Below are 23,034 nucleotides of genomic sequence, written 5' to 3'. Positions count from 1 at the left end.
TCAGTGGTGTTTTTTAAGAACAGATTGGACAAACACCTGTCAGGGTTGGACTAGGTTTACTTGATCCTGCCTCAGCACAGGCGACTGGACTGGATGATACGGCATTTATACTTTTTGTGATATGAACATCTGCCTGCTGGGATCACCAAAAAGCTGTCCGATGGTAGCTGTACTCTGAGGCACTTAAAACATTAACACTGTAGATCTCACTTCCGCCAGATGTAGCACTATCTGGGTCACATCCATTTGCCACTGACATGGGCTGGATTTGAACCAGCAACCCCGAGGCTTTCCATCCTAATTTCCAGAGCTACACAATCGCCCCTTGGGTTTAGACTCACATTTTGTGTGCATTTTTATAATTTCATGTCTTTCTGAAAGAGAAAAATACATGCAATTTTCCCCTCTATTTTGTTCATTTCATGCCCTCCCCCTTTGTAAAATCTCTGTGAGGCCCAGGCTCTCAAAGATCTGTAATGATGATTGACAAGGCAAAATAACACTTCAGTGTAAATTTACTTGCTGGAGCTAAGTAGGTTGCCACGGTTGTGTAATTTCAGCAAAAAATCAAGTTATAACCCAGGCAAGAATAATACTGTAAAAATCAAAATGACCCAAACAATCTCAGTATTTAGGTAAAGGATGCCTGTTGCATATAAATAAAGGATGCACTATTGCTTATTTTAAAACTAAGGGAAATGCAAGGGCAAGGGAAATGACTGTACAATATCTGTGCGTGATCATTTCAGAGTTCCACGCTATGCTAGAATTTCTCTCTGGCAATCTAATCTGCCTCAAGTGGCTAAAGTCGTCAGCTTCCTGCAGACAGAAACAGATATTGACTTTGCGATGCACAGTCCATATCCTTGCGGGATAGCGCTCAGAAAAGATTAGCTTTCTTAGTGAGTTCATTCTGACATCAAAATATATCTATCTTATAATGATTTAAACATTAACACAGAAGCCATAGCAACCCATCTGTGTCCAGTGATAAAGTTCATCCATTCAGTTCATATAGTGTATTGTTTTCTTCAGCTGCAGATATAGAGACTGTCACAATTCAGGACAACTGCACCCATATTCCCCCTACGTGGACCAGTGAGGGCATCCACTCTGTGCTCCAGGCTCCTCAGATGTCACTTCCTTGGGTAGAAACCCACATCTCTCTCCTTCCTGACAGGGTTTTTTCCAGTATGCACAATTCCCTGCCTCCACTGCGAATTCCTCAGCAATTCCAACTTCCTAAGCAGGCCAGCTTTGCTTTATCCTTAGAGGCTGTAAACAGCATAATGGCCCTTGGGTATAATGTACCACACACACAAGCAAGCACATTTATTCTTAAGGTGAAAGCATTACAAAGAAAACATAAAAACAATAAAAAACCTACACACGTGCTAACAAGCATCTCAGTGATCACTCCAACTCCAACCAGGATCTAGTGGGTAAGCAATCCTTCAGACCCAGTCCTTCAAACCCAGTCACGTGGTCACAAGTTCATAGCAGCTTTTTGCTCAAAACAAGCACCCCGATGAATCTGTAACTCACTGCTTTATATAGTTTGGGTCTTTGATCTGCAGAGATTGTGACTAGATCATCAGCCAGACAGCGGTCCCCTCCTCAGGGCGAAGCTTCAGAAGGTCGGAGATGGTCATTTGCATTCACCTCTCCTCTTGTCCCAGCATTTCCTCAGAATTCCATCTAACTTTGTTTGCCTGGCACGTGGTTTAAAAGAGAGCTTTGGAGCTTATAACACTTCCCAAAGTTTACAGTGGCCATGTCTTCCCCAATAGAAGTTACAACCCCACAATAATACACAGACGATGGACTGCAAAGGTACTTAATTCAATAAGGTTTAATTTAATTCAGTAAGGTTTGTCCAGGATAGTGCAGAAAATTGTCATAACTGTCCCATAGGATTTTTTGCGTATTTTTTAAAAAAACTCTTTGGAAACAAGCTAGTTCTTACATAGACATCACTTAGAAAAAGGCTGTCTTGGATTTTTTGGGTAGCCCCACTGAGGTGCTGTGCAATGGAGGAGGGAGAATTTATGGCTATGGGGAGGCATTGGGAGAAAGCTTTAGAGACTGACTTAAGGGCTTATAACAAAGGAAAGCATGGTGGAAACCTGCAGCAGAACACACATCGGAATAGCCAGACTGGTTCAGATCAATGGTTCATTTACTCAGTACTCTCTCTCTGACAGTGGTCAGTACCAGATGCTTCAGGGAAAGTACAAGCAATCCCACCATGGACAATAATGTAATAACCTATCCATAAAGGAATTTTCTTCCTAACCCCACACAGGTAGTTGTGGGCATATCCGGAATCATAAGGGTTTTTATCCACTCTAAAAGAAAAAATGAAGTGCATTTCCAGCTGGAAACACTCTGATACTCTCCAAACCACAAGTCATTTAACTCCAGGTATTAATGTTCTCTCTTAGGAGCAACCTCTTTACAATGATGCATTTTGTGGACTTAATGGCTAAACTATCATACAGTAACTGAACACCTCAGGTCCACATTCCCTGTGTGTATGCAAGACAGAATTGCTTGTGTGGCTTTGTAGAGATGCACTGGGAGCATAAGGAGGCTCTTTTAATGTACAGTCTATGAACAAGACGGCCAAAGGCAAGGGGATAACTTTGGTGGTGAGGGTGGTAACGATTGCCTCTTTCTTTCTAGTAAGTCCCAAGTCCCCGTCTCCTCTGTGAAGCCCCGGATTGCCAGATTTTTTTGTTTTACTCCTATATCCCTAAGAAGAACCCAGCTAAAAATGGGTGAGAGATAGGTTAACCACAAGGAAACAGCATAATTAACAGCAATGGAGCAATATGAAAGTCACGTTCTATGCCCTGAACATTCAGGGAAGATATTTTACAAAGGTTTGTCCATTTAAAGAGGAAAAGCCAGGGGAGATACAGTAATAGTGTGGAATAGACCCCTCCCTCACCTCTTTTCCTAATCTTTTTCCCAAGATCAGCAGAATTTACCATGACAGGCGTTACAAATGCGCCAAATTGGGTTATATGCAGATGGCAAATATAGATTTCAGTATGAAAGATAATCAGTGAGAAAGGAGGAACTATGTCTTTCAGAGGCGTTATAGAGAGACCTTGAGGTACTGAAATCAATAGGAGTAGTGAAAATAGAGATTCCCAGGAAGATCTGTTCCCAAGGAGAGAGTGAGGTTTGTGACTGAAGGAGACATGAAGCCCTAGGAGCAGAGAGAGTAAATCCTCCAAATATTACCATGAAGCTCTCTAACTCTGCTTTGCGTAGGAATAGCTTGTTAGCCTAGAAAATATTCTGATGAAAGCAGCTGCTGTTGCTGCTCCATGAAGCGTTGATTTGATGAGTGGAAAATGGTGACTGATTTGCAGCTGGCAGTAGTGATAGGACAGGATGGGGGACCATCTGAAAATGGATTTGGTAGCCAGCACTGAAGGCTTCCATAATATATCTCAGAGGTGCAGCCATGTACCATGTATCCACTGAGTCAAGTGGGGCTGTAATTCTGCAATTTTGTTTTCATGCCCAAAGGTGTAAACAATGTGTTTAGTTAGCAAAACACAGGATTTTGTGTTACACCTTAATCTGAGGGTGAGTATAGCTAATCGTAGTTGTTTGTTTTTTTTTTAAAACAATGGCCTTTTACCATGTCTGTAGTAGGGATAATGCAGACCAACAGCTAATGCCTCTCAATCCTGATCTATTATCCCAGTACATGATCTGTCCTGTGAGACGATGGCAATAACACCAATGTCATGTGGTGGGAGTTTGGGGATATGGGTATATATCTACTAAAAATTCCAATGGAAGCACTAAGGTCAAGTTCAGTTGTAGGCGAATAGTCTCTTTTGATACCACAATGGGGGAGAAGGGAAGTTTGAAAATAAAGCTCGTTTAAAAAAAAGGTCATCTTGCCTCACCAAAAAACCAACAAACTATATTTTCCCTGTTTTCAAATTTGTTTGTGCAAAGTGTGGACTTTTGGGTGAAATATCAAAAACTGAAAATATTTTGGCTGAAAAACCAAAAATATTTCATTTTTGGGTGTTTAAAAAAAATTAAATAGCTGTATTTTCTGTGGAAAGCAGACATGTCAGGACAACCCCACCTGGGGTACTCTCCCGTGGCAAGGTGCAGCATGACTGATGTGCCTGCTGCAGTTTCCCCTCTCAGGTAACCCAAGGATTCTACATCGGGCTCCCTTGCCTCAGCACTATCCCTCTTTGTTTATTGCAAAAACATTGTGCAAATGGTCCAACACATATGTTCCAACATATAGTCCATTTATTGTCTCAGTGCAAGTAATCATTAAAGCCTCAAGACAGCTCATCCCTTTATGCCCCACATACCACTTGCCAACACCTTCTGCCACACCCCAATTCTTTGTTGGTCCTCTTCTGTCCCTCTTCTGTCTGTCTTCTCTCCCTTCTTCTAGATAGGGTGTGACTCTGTTCTCAAGTGTGGAACTCCATAGCCTCTCTTCTGGGAGATCATCCTCACCAAGGGAGCATCCCTCACCCTCCTTGGCCCTCGCACTGTTCCTCTGGGTCCAGCTCTCTAGTGTGGAGATGTCAATGTGTAAGCCCCTCTGCTGCTTCCCTGTATTCAGCCCTCTCCAGCCCTTGGCTTAAGCTCTACAGCTTAGAGAGAGCAAGCACCTTCCTCTGCCACTTCCTCCTGCCTTCAGTCTTCTCCCCGGATCCAGTGCTCTAAAGCAACCCCTTGCTCACCAGGTCTCCCTTCCCTCTAGGCCAGGTGCCCTCTTCTAAATCTAATTGTGGTCAACTGATCAGGTGCAGGTGCACTGGCCCTGCTCCTTCTTAAAGAGCCAGTGTTACCCTGTGACAAGACCTTTTCATAAATAATATTTTGGTCAAAATCCCAATTTTCCGTCAGCCACGTTTTTTGGGAAATTTTTCTACCAGCCCTTGTTGAAAAGCATATTTAAAAATATAAACCTTCCTAACTCAATGTATGTGTAGCATTGCCTCTGTGATTCATCAAAGTAAATGTGATTTCAGAAGTGGATCCAAGTTACTGATGCATTCACAAGTTCCATCAACTTCAGCTAGAGTTGTAGATCCTCATCCACTGCGAAACTGCGGTCTTTAAAATATTGAAATACTTGTGAAATCACTTCCCCATTTGTAAAATAGGAATAACGTGTCCTTTGTCTTGTCTATGTAGATTGCAAGCTTTCTGGGTACAGACTGTCTCTTCCTATGTGTATATACAATGCCTAGCATAGTGGGGCCCCAATCTTGGTTGATGCCTGTAGGTGTTATGGTCATAGCAAAAGTAATATTAGGGAAGGGGGTGAAAACGTCATTCTCCTTGAGTAACTTGATGTTCTTTATTTTAAGGACATCCAGAGAAAGATGAGTATCTTAACAGCATGTATAACAACACATAATATTTACCCGATTCTAATGTTGGTTGGTACTACGGAGTTTCAGACCCAAACACCCTAGTGAATTTTTGAAGTGGTTGTGTACTGTGGGAGAAGGGGTGTGTGTGTGTGTGTGTGTGTGTGTGTGTGTGTGTGTGTGTGTGTGTGTGTGTGTGTAAACCAGTGAAATGTGTTCTCTTTTGCTGTAGAAGAAATTTTCTTCCTGTTGTCAATCAGTAACTCCTCGTTAACCTTTTGGTATTCAGAATTCATCCACATTTTTAAATATTCCTACTCAGGAGCTCACAGTACAGTAAAGATTCATGGTTGGTTGGTATGGGAGTTAGTTTTCATCTTGGAATGTGCCACTACAGTCATTCCACCGGGTGTGTTCAAGCGAAGGGAAGTATATGCCAATGGAAGTGAAGTATACACTAATGGAAAGTGAGTGAAATCAAGAAAGAACGGTTTATAATACATGAGTTCATACCACAGGGCATACAGTTTATCATTTACATTATGGATGCCATATCTCTTCAGCTTTGTTTTGTGGTTCTCTGATCCAAAACACAAAACAAATGGTTAAACTTATTAACATACAAGGTAGTCTCTTTCTCCTCAAATAGTGTGTATTTATGTATAAAAATAGGTCTATTTTATGAATGGGTATTTAGTAAATGGGTTTAACAAAGGCTTACCAGTTGATTTCCCAGTAAAATAACAAGTAGGTGCACTGATGCACAGTTAACTGCAAATCACTATACACTACATTTTGGGACAAATTCTCTGCTGCTGTTCCTGCATTGAAGTCAATGGAGTTTTGCCAACAGAGAATTTGGCCTGTTGTTTGGTGTTCAAAAATGCCTGATTACTCGATGAGTCTTACAAGATTGGGAAAACCATGTAGGGATAAATCAAGTTTAGACTGAAACCATCTCTTCTAGGAAATAATGTAGAATTAGCGTAATCAGTGGCTAATTTAATTTCTGAACAAGCTCTGGCACTGGGTTAATTGCTGCAGTCCAAACTGGTGTATCCCATGTTGATGGCTTTACACCAGTAACAATTTTGGGTTTGGGGGGATCTATTCATCAGCTAATTCAGTTAAAAAGAACATTACTGCATGCACACAGTTTTAAATTGGGAAGCTGGTGTCTGTGGCCGAGCGGAATAATCATTTTAAGTAGCTGAAATAGATTAGTGCATGTTGGCAATTTTCATTTGTGTACAAATTTATTTTTAATATTGCGGGGCATTGTTGGATATTAAAAGAGCTTGACAATGTCTGAACTAGGATTCTGGTGTCAAACAGTAGGTGGAAATTCATTTTATTCTCATCATTGATTAAAATTTTATTAGCAGCCTTTAAAGATAGTGGCGGGGCAGCTCTTCAGGGATGAACAACCTAAAGACTTGCCTTTCTGTTTCCATAGCAACACAGCATTTTCATCTTTTCAAGGCAACCTAGCATGCATCATGTACTGCAAGGGTATTAGATTCAGAAGAGAACTATGTTAACAGTTCAGAATCTCACTCTGTGCCCTAAATTATGCGGCATGGAATGAAAACAAACTAAATTTAAACATGAAGAAAAGCTCTTTCTGTGAAAGATCAGTCTTGTTACTACATTTTCTTTTTAGATGTTAATTGCACTAGAAGAAGAAAAATAGTTTGTCCTTTTAATTATTGTGCTGTTTTAGAGGCATAAAGTCATGGCAGCTTTGCTGAAAAGGGGGAATATTTGAAAGGTAAGGTACTGTGTTTTTGAACTGACTGCTCAGTTGTAAAACTACTCATGCAAATGACTTCATCAGTGAAATCAGCATCTTCACAGTAATAGTTCCCAGTACAGTGGTCATTACAGATATATTTACAATTGCCATCAGTACTTCATTAAGTGAAAGGAAGATGGAAAATATTGTAGTAATGAGGCAAAAGGCAAAATTGTAAACGGTGACCTTGGTTAATGCTAGTTTTCTGATACTACGGACCTTAGCATTAGAAGTGCTGCCTGTTAGAGGTGGCATTTTCAGGCATAACATGAAGAATTTGCTAGTTTGGTACCCAGGATATGTACAACCATATGAGACATTTCAGGTCACCCACAGGTTGATGCATATGTATTACTGCTAATTTAACACTATTCCACTACTGGATGTGATGTCAGTGCTCATCAAGTGTTTTTGATTATGAAGGATATAAATGAATAGATTTTGGTTTTAAAACCAGAAGGGACCATTGTGATCATCTAGTCTCGCCTTCTGCATAACACAGGCTACAGAACCTCACCAAGAAATTTATGCATCAAACTCTTAACTTCTGTTTGAGCTATAACATATCTTTTAGAAAGACATCCAGTCCTGACTAAAAGACCACAAGGGATGGAGAATCCCCCACATCCCTACGTGAGTTGTTCCAATGCTTGTTTAGCCTCTCTCTTAAATGTGTGCCCCTTATTTCTAAATTTGTCTAGCTTCAGCTTCCAACCATTAGATCTCCACATGAATCTAAATAGACAGATGTGCTTAAGTGTCACACAGGCAGACTGCAGATCTCTATTTCAGTGCTGTGGTGATTTACATTATGAATTAAAAAATGCTATTTTAATGTAAACACTTTACATAACAATGTGAGAAGTATTTAAATGATGTGTACAAATGCAGGTCTCTACAGTATTTTCTGTTCTGGCATTTAGAATGTTTCATTTTCTGTTCCTCCATTTGTGTAAATTCTTTTGCAAAGGGTATTTGAAACGTATCAAGATCTATCAATAAAAAGCGAGCGCTTTCCCAGTAGCTGTTGCTATAGTTACACAGTGCAGCTCTTAGCATCATGCACAGTAAGTAAACCACCTGCAATTCCTTAAAAACCCTTATTTGCAGGATAAGATAGAAAGAGACACTGCTGGCACACAGATGCAGCGTTAACACCAGAATTCTTGGTTGCTTTGATATTCTTGCTGCTTTATTCATCCAGTGGTCTGTGAAAATATCTTGTGGATGGGGATCAAAGGGGAAAAGATCTGTCTCAAAAAGTACCTGATGCCTTCTGCTCCTGAGGGAAATAGTCTCTGCAGTTGCCTAGGAATCAGAAGATAAAGATGAACATGAAGATGAGCTTAGAAAAATGTTGGGTTAGAGCATATCCCAAGGAAGACTATCGTGACTGAAACACTGCTGTGTTTTGGTTTTAAATGATACCACATCATCAGTGCTGACTTACTCCAAATATAACCCACTCTCCCCTCTTTCCAGTAAATGGCAGCCTTCCCTCTCGAAATGCACCACCAGAATGACAAGCCTCTGAAACAAATAATCTGATCATCTTTGCAATGGCCTTTTAATGCTGTGGTGGAGAATGATGTGCCTTTTCTGGTTGTGGAGTGCAGTAGTTAAATATATCCTTAGGTATTTTAATAATACAAATGTTGAAATAAATATCTTTGGCACTTGGAATCAGCTTTTTGTAAGCGTAGCCCTGACATGCATAACAATTCCAAAACCTGAATTTTTCATCTTTTTTAACTGTATCTTCTTAATTTAAAATTAAGAATATATAAACATAGTTCTAGTTCTCTTTTCTACTTGGTGTTTTGTTTATATAGCATTTTAAAATCTTAAAACACTATAAAAGTAAGCCTTTGTTGACCTAACCTGATCTTGAAGGATTTATAGTTTTGGGTAAAACAATGAGATTATAAAATTTAGCAGTATGTATCTTGTGATAGTTTAGTGGTGGTAAATATGCAGTTGGTGGTAAATATGTGAACAAACAAACAAACAGATGGTAGCATCCATGGGGCTTTTTGCAATAAGAGCTAAATTACATTAACATATCAAACTATTGGGAAAGTCACTTATGCAAATGTTTGTGATAACTATGGACAACAATAGCCCTAAATATGGTTTCCCAGAATATCAAATATGAATTAGGGGCTGAGACTTGACTGGATCAGATATTGTCCTCATTATATGTGGGTGGAACAATGGGACAATGACCTGGGACAACCAGATAGGAAGCTTGGCCCAGTGTGTTCCTCCTGGCGTAACCTCCACTTACATTTTCTTCCATTGTTGTTTCTAAAGTCTCCATAATGTTGTAAGTATGCATAGTGTAAGATTGTAAGTATAAACAGTGCAGAAAAACACTTTACTGTACTTATACCTATGTATGTAGATTTTTCTATGATTTGAGTTCTACTTGTCAGTATTTAGCTAAAGCTCAAAGTTCATGTGTGCTTCACCAATTTCATCTTCTTAATTAACTCTAATTAGCCATCTGAATAAAGAACCTGTTATTTGCAACTAGCACATGTTGCACCCCAATAAATAATTTTATAATTTCAATAAACAGTCAAACTACAGCTTGTAAAACAGTTTTGAGATAAGAAAGTAGTATGATCCCTGTTTTACATATGCGGAAACTGAGGCACAGGTACTATATTGTGGAGCTCACAGTATCAAGCAGCCTTACAAAATTCTGCTCAACAGTCCCTCCTACCACCCCCCGCTTTCCCAAGTAGTTTTATTTTAATGGCTGAATAAAGTATGATCAGTTTATTTTATTATCAGTCATGTTAAAGGCCATGTAAGTATATGTTCTGCCAGTGCATAGTAAATGTTCATGACTGTTTTGCAAGGCTTATCTAAAGGCACGGTTGACATAATACTGTAGGGTTATGATAAACGGTCTAATGGCTTTTTTTTAAATATTCAGACCTGTAGAGTAAAGATGCAATTAGCTTTGCAAATGATTAATAAAATAGAAATGTGGTGGCTGGTTTGTTATTATGTATTTGCATTATGATAACAGCTGGAGGCCCCAGCCCAGGACTCCATTGTGTTCGCTGCTCTAACAGACAGTCCCTGCCTCAAAGAGCTTACAGTCTAATTAAACTAAACAGAAAAAAAGTTGTGGAGGGAGGAAAGGCAGGCACAGAGAAATGAAGTAACTTGTCCAAGGTCACAGAGCAGTTCATTGGCAAAGCCAGGAATAGAACCCAGGTTCCCTGAGTCCCAGTCCAGGGCCCTATCTACTGAAGCATGCTGCCTCCTACAGCAGTTTGTCTTCTCAGGGCTGGAAGGGGTGCCTCTGATCACTTCAGAAATTCTAGAAGCAGGATTAGTTTCCTGCATTCTGAGAGCTTAGTCTCCTCCCTCTGCGGCAGGAGGTATTAGAAACACGGCACTGAGAAGAGTTTTAAAGAAGGATGCTGTTGGCTCAGCATGAATAAATCATTTCCTGATAGGCCTTTTAACTCAATATCCACAAGAAAAACACCCATTCCTCAGTGCTTATCTCCCTGTTTCAGGGGAAAACAATTTATCCTTCGGTCTCACCAGCAGAGCTTGTCTTTACTACAAAATATACTCACGTTAGAACACAACCTTAACTGTTAACAGGTAACATGGTGTTGAGAATGTCTTTGCAGTCAGTGTGGACAAGAACAGGTTGCACCAAACCATCATGTCAGCTAGTCATGTTCAAACCGTATAAAGACCACTGTTTAGCCCTCACTAGCTGAGATCGTGTCGAACATGACTTATTCTTGCCTACACTAGCTGCAAAGTCATGGTCAGCATCATGATGATCAACTCAATTCCTCAAAGCTCTGTTCTGAGAGAATTAATTTTTTTAGAGAATACAATGCCACCATGACTTAATTGTCTTCTGCAGGGCCAAAAAAGTCTCTATAGCAAAGGTGACCAACTGTAAAGAGAAAATAAATTAATTCACAGTTTTGTCTCGAAAAAGGTACTAAAATCTTTAAAGGCTAAGAAACAGCATAGATAGAAGTGTATGGGAGCTGTGAATTAATTAATTAGTTTTGGTATTTCCTTATAACAAAGTACTGAACAAGGTCGTCTTTCATGTTGGAAATTAAACACTTAGCTCAGTCGGTAACCTTTCAACAAGACAGATTGGCAAGGAGAGAAGGCAGTGAAAATCAGAGCAGATGAAATTACCTGAACCATTGTCCAATATACTGATTTGCAGATAGCTGTAAACAACAAAACATTTCTTTCTCAAAGACATAAAAAGACATCATTCTTGCTCCTGAAAAATCTACTGAAAAGTGGTGCTTTCACTTAATATTAAAACTCATGCACAGATCACCAAAGACCAAACACATGTCAGTTATTCCATCGGTCAATTGAACAACATGATAAAGAAGTTATTTTAAAATAAAATGCACACAGCTTGCCATGCTTTGAACGGCACCATTGCTGGGCTATCTTGCCTTTCCGATATTGTACATTTGAACCAAACTAGATAGCACAGGTGTGGTAAGAAAATAAGCCCAGATCCTGGAGATGAGCCATGTGGCACCTGGTGCAGTGCTGATTGTTAGGCTACTGGGCACTGTTCTGGTCCTGAGGAATAATTTAATGCTCTCTATTAAAGTCCAGCTTCCTAGTTACTTTATAGTATATTTAGTGGTAAGTTATTTCTGTTTGTTTAGATAAATTACTTTTTTAAAGGGTAATTAGACCTCCATTTTCAACAGTGTCTGGTGATTATCAATACCTGAAATTTCTGGGTACCCAAGTGTATGTTCTTTTAAAAGGGCCTGATTTTCAGAGGGTGGATGCTCAGCATTTTTTGATAATCAGGCCCCATTAAAGAAAATTTCATCTTAAACATTTAAAGAGAATTTGGTGTAACAGAAAATCCATGACAACTGCCACTGGCTGCTGTAGATGCTGGTGCAAGGTCCTGTGGCAGGAAGTCTGTTAGGAGGGGAGGTTGCAGTACCAAAAGGTGCCCCTAATTTCTCCCTTCTTCCTGAGATTCCACGGTAAGGCTGTGCAGCCCAAAGAAAGGGCATTGCAGGCTGGGAAGGTATGGTACAGTGAGGTAAATGTAGATGACTAAGTATTGCCCATGTAATCCAGTGGTCAATGGGTGTTGTATGTCCTCCTCCCTGCCCAGTCCATGGAAGAAGCGAGACTGTGGCAGCACTTGGCTTTTTAGCACAAGCTGTAGCAAATCATATTTCTAGCTGTCATGGCCCTCAATACAGTCTCCACTGATGGCCAAGATGGTAGCTCTTACACCTGCAAAACCTGTACACGGCTTTCACTTGTATGTTTGTCTATGCAGAGTGGGTTACTGCATGTGTAAATGGATTTTTATGCAGTCACCCAGATTTCATTTAAATGCAGCATTTTCATAAACAAGAAAGAGATTTTGAAGGCACAGCATCGATGCCGATGTAGTTTATTATTTTCCTTTTTCTTTTACTAGGTTGATTATTGTTTCATGCATGGTTTTTTTAATTGATTAATATATTTGGTAGAAGGGGTTATCCTAAAATAACATGCCCCATGCAATTGTCCTGTTGTCTGGAATGTTTTCTTATCACTGTGACGATGGCAGTCTTTGCAATGGCATTGATCTTGAACATTTCTGTATCAACTTTATTTGGATGGATCCCCAAGTGTCTTAATATTTACATAGAAGGGTCGCATCACCCAGCTACTTCTGAGGTGGAACAGCAGTTATTTAACATGACCCAGCAACAATACTCAGGAGTTGAGACCTGGAAGTGAAAAGTGACTTCATGAATTGAAACTACTGGGTGAATTCTAAGTAGGCAGAATTTAGTTAACCAATTTTTAATTTGGCCAGAGCCCTTGGCCTGACACACTGGATCTGTAATGACCACAAGAAGTCAAGACCTTATTTTTTTTAAATCTCATCCTAAAGTGAACAACTCTGAAAAGACAACACCCCCTAACTTCCTGCTGGAGCTCTGAGAGAAAACTGCCACCAAATGACTCTCCAGCGCCATTTCTTGCAACACCTGGGTTTTCCTGGATGTTTCCTAAAAGAGTTATTGACCTTTCTTAACTGATGAGATCTGACACAATCACAACCCAGGGTGGTAGGATTGTCAGGTTAGCCCTCTGCAGAACATTGCTACTTTGCTCTGCTTTTTCCCTCAGACGAGTAGCTGATCTACATTTTAAACAACACTCTGCCCTGGTCTACACTTGGGGGGGAGGCAGAAAGGGGAGATCGATCTAAGTTATGCAATTTCAGCTACGTGAATTACGTAGCTGAAGTCGACATATTTAGATCAACTAACCGTGGTGTCTTCACCGTGGTGAATTGACTGCTGCCGCTCTCCTGTTGACTCCACCTGCACCTCTCGCGGTGGTGGAGTACAGGAGTCAACAGGAGAGTGGTCGGGTGTCGATTTATCGTGTTTAGACTAGACACGATAAATCAAACCCCACTGTATCAATCACTGCCCTCCGATCCAGCGGGTAGTGTAGATATGCACTAGTTGGGAGTTCAGAGTGGGAATTTCAAAATGGCTTAAAGATTTGTGAACACAAGTCCCATTCACTTTCAATCACATTTGTGCTACTAAGTCGTATAGGCACTTGAAAATCCCGCTCTTACTTTATACATCCCTGCATAGAATTAAGGGGTCTGAAGAGACAAGAAAAGTGTCATTTTTGGCTTACCTTCAGGTACAGTCAATTCTATTGGCAGGTAATCTGGAAGTGGGGGAAACGCATATGGTTTCATACTATAACTACAGGCACTTTTTCATTGATACTCAAAAGGATTTTAGTTATAGCAGATAGTGATGAGAAGTCAGGAGAAAAATATTTAGGAGTTATTGTTTAATGAGACAGCCCAACATTCCTCCAGTTAAGAACTTCAAATTCTGACATTTTGATTTCCAAATATAGGAACAATAGATAGAGTATATCTCAAACTCACACTGCAGATTACTCAGGAAATATACCCACGCCGACAGCAAATGTATGTAATATTTCAACATGCGACTGTCAAAAGGCTAGCAGCATTGTACACTGAAGGCTTCCATTTCCCCAAAAGTGCTGGCTGGTGTGGTGTTTGCTTTCTCAGGCTATGCTGTCTGTAATCTGCACAGGAACCTGAAAGACTTTTCCGTTGTTGAGCGACCACAAAGCAGCATTGTAAATCGAATCTCAACACTCTGTAGTGACAATATTTGTTAAATAATGCCAAGTGTGACCTAAGTTGAAATAACTGGACCCTTAGGAGCTATAGCTGCACTTGAATCAAGATTCAGAAGGTGATGAGAAAATGTTTTATTTGTTAGCTTCTTTTCCCCCCATTCTGCATGTTGGGACCGACCTATATCAGAATTCATTTTAATATCTGTTGCAATTTTATAGAGACAGTGTCAACCCAAAATGGGAATGGAAGAAAGGAGGAAGATGTTTATCTCATAGGGGACCGGGAGGAATATATCAAGCAATCCCACGGAGGAGACTTTATACTCCCTACCTACTCTCTGTGTCCAAAGGGAGAGAGCAAACAGCCTTTATCTCTAATTCTGACAATTATTGATTTGATAAACAAGGTTGAAAATTGTTTTTTATTATGAAAAATACTTGGTGGGAAGAGTCCAGGGTCTTGGGCAGATTTGTTCCTTTTTGGGTAGTAGGGGGAGGGTTTTGCCAGATATTTCTATTTGCATTCCAGCTGATTGCTTTCCACCCTGGGGTTCTGTGGAAGATCAGGTGGAACAGTGCCAAGTTTCTGCTTGTGGTCTCAACCTGGGTTCTTACTTCTGGCACGCTGACATTCTGGACTTGGCACTGAGTCCGTTAGTCTTTCTGCCCAATCTACTTGCACTGCTGTCTCAGAGCCAAGGCCAGATATACCCTCCAGTCTGAGGTCCCTGTGTCTGATGCACGGATGCTGGCCAAATGAGCAGTTTGGACAGTGATTATACTGTGAAAATCCAGGAGAATCTGCTGGGGAAGGAAATCTTTCACCAAAAATCACAGTTATATTAAGTGGAGATGGTTTCTCTCTCTCTTTACTTTCTCTCTTTCTCTTTTCTTTCTCGCTCTTTCTTTTTTCTCTCTCTTTGTTTTTAGCCTGCAGTGATAACACTCTAACAAAGACTTACTTCCCATGTTCTCACTGGTTTGAGAGCTGCTCCTGTCCTAGGACCTAAGTGTGTGGTGCTCACTAAATTGTTGGGACCATAATGAGGGACATCGTCAGGAATGTTCCGTTCACCATCTGGCATGGAAGAGATTGTGTTCCCAGTGGTGACTGCGTCAACTCGAATAGCACCCAAGATCCAGAAATACATGGCTCACCAACTGTGCATGGTTTCCCAAATCCTTATCTATGGCACTCTCAGCATTTCACTTCAATCAGTCAGTAGATCTGTCAGTATTTTTCTAAGTGACACTTGCTACTAGGGGAGTTTAGGCAGGTAGAGTTGGATAAGTGTAGTAATAATCTCAGGTAATTCAGCACCTCTCATACAGAAGGATCGGAAAGCGTTTTAGGACCAGAATTCTGGGTGCCAGATTCTGCCTTCAAATACATTCTTGGCGGTTGAAGAGAAACTGTGCAATAGCTGGAGTAGCTGGAAAAATTCTGACCAGGTACTTCTTGAAAGAGTAAAGTGACTCAGCATTTCTAAGCAGTGTATCTGCTGCTGCTATCACCACACACCCACTCAGGACCAATCACCATTTGATCCTGTGCATTTTTGGATTGCTCACCTATTGGTGAAATCTGGCCACCTCTGAAATGCAGCAGCTGTTCAACACTAGAAGTGGTGGAAGTGAAGAATAACATCTCCAGCTGATGAAACTTGAGGGCCTATTAGATATGCAAAATGTAATTAAGAAAGGTGCAATAGGGTGAAATAGCTAAAAAGAAACAATCTCATTTGTGCCCCCCAAAAATAGAAGATGACAAAATTTGCATCACTTAAGTACACAGTCTTTGTGTGGACCACATGTTGCTGGAGGAACTCCTCATTTGTTTAGTATCAACAGGCAATTCTTGTAGATTTTGCCCAGCACTCTCATGCAATTTTGAACTGATGTTTGGAGAGAGAGATCCAATCCTGCTTCTGAATCCTTTCCTTTTGGAGCTGTCTAGTTCAATTTTCTTCCTGTACATTTTTAATTTTTGTGGAAGTAAACACTGAATTTTTCTTCCACCATTCTGTAATCTCCCACCTCTTCTTTTATGTTTGTGAGAGCATTCATAGAATATAGAAATGTAGGACTGAAAGAAACCTTGAGAGCTCATCAATGCCAGCCCCCAGTGCTGAAGCAGGACCAAGTAAACCTAGCCCATTCCCAGAGGCGGATTTAAGGTTCTTTGGGGCCCTGAGCCAGAGCAAGTGGGGGCGCCCCTCCCCACCCCTTCCCCCTGCAATCTCACCCCCGTTGCATCCTTTCTGCCTGAGGTCCCACCCCCAGCCCCATCCCACTCTGCCCCTCTTCCCCACTGCACCGCCCCATTCTGCACACAGTCAGCTCCATTCTCCCTCCCCCCCACTGTGGCCCCGCAACCGTACTCTTTCCCCCACCCGCAGCCCTAAAGCTGGAGAAGCTCTGTTCCCCCCGCCCCCACCATAACCCCAGGCTGCAGCAGGGAGAGCTCCCCCAGCCCTGAGGCCACAGCAGGGAACTAGTCCCAGGGCCATAATTGTAGTTTGACTGCTGTATTGGGGGGGCAAAGCGCCCATGCATTCACACACACGTGTACGCTGAAGCCAGTCCCCTTGGATTACTGGCTCTCTCCCCCCACCTACAGTGGTACTTGGGCTGCCAGTGCTGGGGGTGGAGGACAGGATGGCATAATGGGGGAGCCCCAGCTGCTACTGGCAACCCCTCCAGCACTGGGTGCTGCAGTGATGTCACTGCTTTGGTGCTACTGCAGTTGCTTCCCTTCTGGGGCTGCTGCTGTCCAGAGCCCATGCTGGGCTCCTGCTCCCCCCCCACATTCCCGTATCCCTTTCTCTTCCCCTTCCCCTCCCCATTCCTCTCCCCTTCTTCTCACCCCACTCCCTTTCTCTGTGCCCCCCCCCCCGCAATTATGGTTGTAGAGGAAACCGGGGGGCACTAGGACCCAGGAGGCAGCATCCAGCTGCTGAGGCAGGACCCAAAGCACTGGGGAAAATCTGCTCCATCCTGCTATGTCCGCTCCCCACCAAAACACGCCCGTGGCGGGGGACGCAGCATGGGAATGACATAGACATAGTCCCCTCCCTTCCCCCAGGGCAAGTAGAGCTGGGGGGCGGGGTAGGGGCATGAGTACCCATTTTTCTGGGGTCCCCAATTGGCCAGGGTCCCTGGGCATGGGCCCTGTTGGCCCAGTGGCTAATCTGCCATTGCCCATCCCTGACAGGTGTTTGTCTAACCTGTTCTTAAAAACCTCCAATGATGAGATTTCCATAATCCCCCTTGCAAGCCTATTCCAAAGAGCTATCCCTTATAGTTAAAAAGCTTTTCCTAATATCTAACTTAATACTCCTGTTAATTGATTGTTAATTGACTACTAGTAGTTAATTGCCTACTTAATTACTTTAATTTCCCTAACACTATTCAAATATAGTTATTACATCTTGGGTTCTCCCTTGCAATGGTCCCTGATTGACAACTCTCTCTTCCAGCCAGAGAAACCAGATTGTCACTTAATGAAGCTTGTGCGGACAGTGGTGGTTTTGCATTGCAAGGGTTTGTTGCAAACGTGTTTTTCTGTGTATTAATCCATCCTTGTGGTTTGGCACTCACACTGTTTCACTTTGGATTCTCGGTTAACACTACAGATTGTCAGAGTCATTCTCCGTTAAGAGCACCAAGCTTCACAATGAAACCAAAAACTTCACATTCTTTTGCTGCTAACGTCAGGTTCACTAGAAGTGTTTCTGAACCTTAGCAATCTTCTTGATGGAGTTGGCCTGAATTTTGAGCTCATAAATCTGGGAAGTTTTACGTGCTTTCATGTTTTGTTGCTAATATTCCATACAGCTCTATCCAAAGCATTCTTCCTAATTGTCTTGTTGCCCTTTCATGCTTATCAAGTCATTAAAGCATGATCTCTGATAGGGGGTGGAGTGCTGATCTTAGGCAGCAGCACTGTTAGGGTCAGTGTTGATATTTCATATGTTGTTTGCTTTTTACTATCCATATAGGTGCTTGTATATGCCCATCACTGTAATATCATGAGTATTAATGAAAGTATCCTACTCTCACTCCTGTAAGGTAGGGAAATGCTATTATCCCTATTTTTCAGACTGAGAGATTAAAGTGGCTTGCCTAGTGTCACATAGGGTTGCTTGGCCAAGGTAGCCTTTTCCTACAATTGGGAAACTGAGTCTGTACCTAGAATAAGCAGGTCTTATGCTAAGCATTGGTGAGATACAATATCTGGCTAAGCCTTGAATGTAGTTAATACCTGCAACCCCTACCACTTCTAGAACAAAAGGCTGCTTAAAAATCAGTTGTCCTCTTCAACATAGGATGCCAAACCTGGTGCCTGGAAAGAGGGGTTTCATTTACAAATAACCAACAATAAACATTTTCAAATGAGATATTACAGGTCTGAACCCTGGCTTATTATGCAGAGTAGACATACCCTTGGAGTCAGAGTACCTAACTAGCTTGCTGTTAAACTGCTGCAATTTTTTAACTGCTGAGCAGGGCCGGCACAACCCATTAGGCAACCTAGGAGATTGCCTAGGATGCTAACATTTGGGAGCAGCGACAGCAGCGGCCGGATCTTCAGCCGCCTGGTCATCAGTGATATTTCGGGGGCGGGACCTTCTGCTGCCTCTAAAGCACCAAAAAAGGTGGTGGCACTCCGACTGCTGAGACAGTGTTCATATGAACTACAAACTGTGTGAAAATCTTATTGGTATCAATGGGAAAAGTGAAAGCTCACTCAGCATTTCCCTACACTGCTCTTGACTTTGGATTTCTCTCTGTGCATCAAGTGACCTCGGGTTCAGCTCAGGCTACTTGTGAGGCATTGCAAAAATCCCTCATTTGTTTAATATCAACAAGCAATTGTTTCGGACATCACTCAACAGTCACATGCAATCATATAACCTGTTCTTACACACGTCCCAGAATTCAGCCACACACTCTCCAAATGCAACCTGGCATCTGATAATGTAAATGAAGAAAAAACAAATGGAATCCATGTTAAATCAAAAGCTATTGTATAAATATTTTTTCATGTAGAGTTAAGATGCAAAATCTCAGAAAAATAAACAGGAATTACACAGGATTTTATATGCTCTCCTTTAGAAAAGGATGACTTTCTTTTTTAAAAAACACAACTCATTGTTATTCAATGGAAATCATCCATCAGAGCAGGGAATACCCTGCAGGCCAGAAGAATTTTAAGGTAGCTGTGACTGTATAAATAACTTTTTAACTAGTGTTTTTTGTAAACTGTCTGGGATTGACACTGTCTTGTACAGCACTGGGCACATTATCAGCACCTAAAAATGGTAATGAATAATTGCATCTTCATAACTAGACCAATGTACAATACAAAAAAAATAATACTTTTAAAAACAGTTGTTCCTTGCCAACCCATGCCTTCTCTGGACTTTCATTCATGAGGGGAGGAATCATGAAAGTTCATATGAGGCTTTGTTTCTGATCTTGACCAATGAAGCAAAAAAGAAATGCTGCCATAGTAGCAATAGGTACATCTGTAATATATGCTGTATGTAGTGCCAAGTGTCTGTACTCAACAGGTAATGATGAGACAGTTTGAAAGATTGCCTAACTATTTATGTTTTTATGCTACACTCATCACCAGGGTATCTGATGCCTTACCTGATTATCTGTGGAAGATGGTATCAAATTCAAAGTGCCACCCCAGGATCTGGATGTAGTGTCCTAAATTCTAATTATGCAAAAACAAGGGTCTTAATCCTCCATTGCCTTGCACCTGGTGAGTCATTTACACCAGTTCATTTTGATTTGAAAGCACTTCACACTCGCATTGCAGTGGTGTAAATGACTGCACACAGTGCAGGGTAAAGGAAAATGAGTCTCCTATGGCCTGTGTTCTAGGCGGATGCCTTTCTGCAGCCTGCTTTGCCCATGTGTCTCTTGTGGGAGCATTGGGGGAGGACCATCTGCTAGGAACTTAGTGAAAGGTATTTTTCATATTTATGAAATAGAGCCAGCTTCCAATACCCTTAATCACATGGAATAGCATCTTATTTCACAAGCAATCCTGTGGATTTCAGTGGGGTTGTATGATAAGTACAGTCCTATTCGGTGTAAGTAAGAGTGACTGAACCTAACACAATGTTTCTTTTTTAGTGAAAAGATCCTGTTATTTCCACAAGGGGAACCAATCAAACCAAGTGGAGAGGTGAAATGTTTAATGTGCAGAATTTTCAGGGAACTTGTTGGGTTTGGGGCAGGAATGTTGCTTTGATTGGGGCTTGAGTGTGTCACTTTCTGCCATGTCCAATATCTCAGTGGACCTTCATTACTGATTCATGTTCAGAGTCTTTAGATAACTCTGTCCCGTAGATAATTTCTCTATCAGAATTTTTGCCTTATATTCCAGAGAGCATAATTTAAAGATTAGTCCGCCTATTACAGATGCTGGAAAGAGTAATGAGTAATCCTCTTTACACTGCAGCTGTTGTTTCACGTGTAATATGACCCCTATATTATGTCAGTGGAGTGAATCGGTGCTTTCTCTGCACAATCAAAGTCTTGAGCTTATGTCAGTCCCTGTGTTGACTCATCTTTTGTAATCAGGAGTGAATTAAAATGTACCTTCAGAACTACCTGGAGGAAAGCTTACACAGCACCTGTCAGCTCTTTCTAGCCTTAGCAAGGTCTGTTTACCTTTACTTTTAAAAACAAATGCAAACCTAGAAGATGAATTATCAACCTTTAAAAAAGAACTTCTCCCTGCCACCCATAAGAATCATACAAAAATCTCATTCTAACTATAACATTAAGATCATATTCAGCCTCCACTAGGAAAATATCATTTTAAGGTGTCTCAGTGCATATCTGGTTTTGCAGGTGCCTGGAAACATACAGCGCTATGGATATCTAAAAAAACCCAAAACACTAGAATTACATTCAGCGGGTTTCCTTTTAATGTTCATGATAGTTTCTACAATGTAAATACATTAATAAGAGATAAAAGTAACCCTGTATAAATAATACCAAACAATCACCCAAAATAAGGCTGTTACATGCAATAAACATAGTCTAAGAGTGCAGTGGGCCATGTATGTGTTGGTTTGGGAGTGTCTGTTGCGTGTGTGTGTATGTTGTGTGTGTGAAAAGTTTGCATTTTTTGTATTTATAGATGTGTGTACAATTATTAGCAAGATATAATGCATGTGGAAAATACAGCATGTGGTTGTATGAAACAGAGAACTTATTTCAGATACTGTTCTCTTTATCTGTTGGCGTAGTTCTGTGATTCTATACCGGATGGCGCTTTCTTGACATTTGCTGCTTTTTCTCACCTTTCAAAACTGGACAGACAGCTTTTGGGTACAGTGCTCAGGTACTACAGTGATGAGAGTAGTCTCAGAGCTCGGATACACACCTTCTCACTACCGTTTGCCACCCTGGATGCATTGGACAGGCATTGGCTATAATGATCAATTTTGCCGAATTAAGTAGATTTCAAATTATTTTTCTATGCTTACCCATTTTGCACAACCCCAAACACTGTTGTGCGCACACACATAATAGTAGAAATAGTACTGTGTTTTCCTCACCATTTGAGACACATATAGTGAAAATTACATATAATTTGTTTTATGGTAGTTTCCAGAGGCCCTGACCAAGATTTAAGGCCCCATTGTGCTAGGCACCATACACATGTGGAGAGACCATCCCAAACCACAATATAGAGCACTACTATTGTGAAACTATAGCTCACGTAATTTCTCCAAATCGAAGCTACAGGTTTAGAGTACTTGATCAAAACAAGATCATATTCCTCAATACCTAAGTATTTTTATTATGATTAACTTGTCCCATTCTGCTTCCCCATACGAAGAGCCTTGGAATAAAAAGCGGTTGTTCTTTGGTGCACATGAGCATCACGAAAGAATGGCAAAATGAACAGCCCACAAAAGAAAATGGCATCTTAGAATTCACGAGATAATGTCTGACTCTGCTTGATACACTGGTGAAAACCACCTGTGGTGGAAATACAGTGAATGAACCTGCAAGTGTGACTGATGGGAGCTCACAACGTTATTGTCCATCTCTCTGTGTAATCACTATCAAAAAGAGGTAAAACATTATGCAGTTTAATCTTCTAAGATTAGATTAAGGTTAAGGTTAAATTAATTTAATCTTAGATTAAGATAAATTAAGGTAAAAGGAGTTCCAGCACTTTGAAACATCCCAACAACCAGTGTAATATGTAGTCTAGTGGAGTAGCAGAGGCATCAGGTGAACCACAGAACAATCTGTGGGAAAGTGGAACACATGGAGATCCTCCACATTGACTAAGAATATCAGCAGTCCGTCAACAAGCAACACCATCGCTATCATTGTTATCAAGTGCAGAGTCTTAAAGTTTTAGTTCATTTTAGTTTCCCTATGCTTTAAAGGTGCCACCATGTAGAGCATTTGAAAGCAGTAAGAAGTCTGGTAGAACTTTTCAGTGAGTAAATGAAAGATAAGCGAGACATGTTGGGTGAGGTAACATCTTTTAATGGAACAACTTCTGTTGGTGAAAGAGACAAGCTTTCAAGCTACAAAGAGTTTTTCTTCAAATTTGGGAAAGGTACCTCACCCATCTTGTCTCGCTAATATCCTGGGACCACTGTGGCTACAACACTATTGCAA

At 41.1% G+C, this 23,034-nt stretch overlaps 1 protein-coding gene across 2 annotated transcripts in view; it reads left to right on the top strand.

Moving 5' to 3' along the window:
* SERGEF (secretion regulating guanine nucleotide exchange factor) overlaps positions 1 to 23,034 on the top strand; it is a 257,053-nt gene that overhangs the window by 220,474 nt on the left and 13,545 nt on the right. Inside the window, exon 11 of one of the 2 annotated variants that reach the window (XM_030560507.1) lies at positions 20,515 to 20,566. The exons of the other annotated variant lie outside the window; for it this stretch is intronic. Coding sequence (XP_030416367.1) covers positions 20,515 to 20,566 — 52 coding nt within the window. The remainder of the gene's footprint in view (positions 1 to 20,514; positions 20,567 to 23,034) is intronic. 2 annotated transcript variants of the gene reach the window in all.

This window comes from Gopherus evgoodei, chromosome 4 (assembly GCF_007399415.2).
Source record: "Gopherus evgoodei ecotype Sinaloan lineage chromosome 4, rGopEvg1_v1.p, whole genome shotgun sequence".
Classification (NCBI taxonomy): Eukaryota; Metazoa; Chordata; order Testudines; family Testudinidae; genus Gopherus; species Gopherus evgoodei.
Note: the sequence above shows the minus strand (reverse complement) of the source record. Positions and strands in the feature narration are given on the sequence as shown.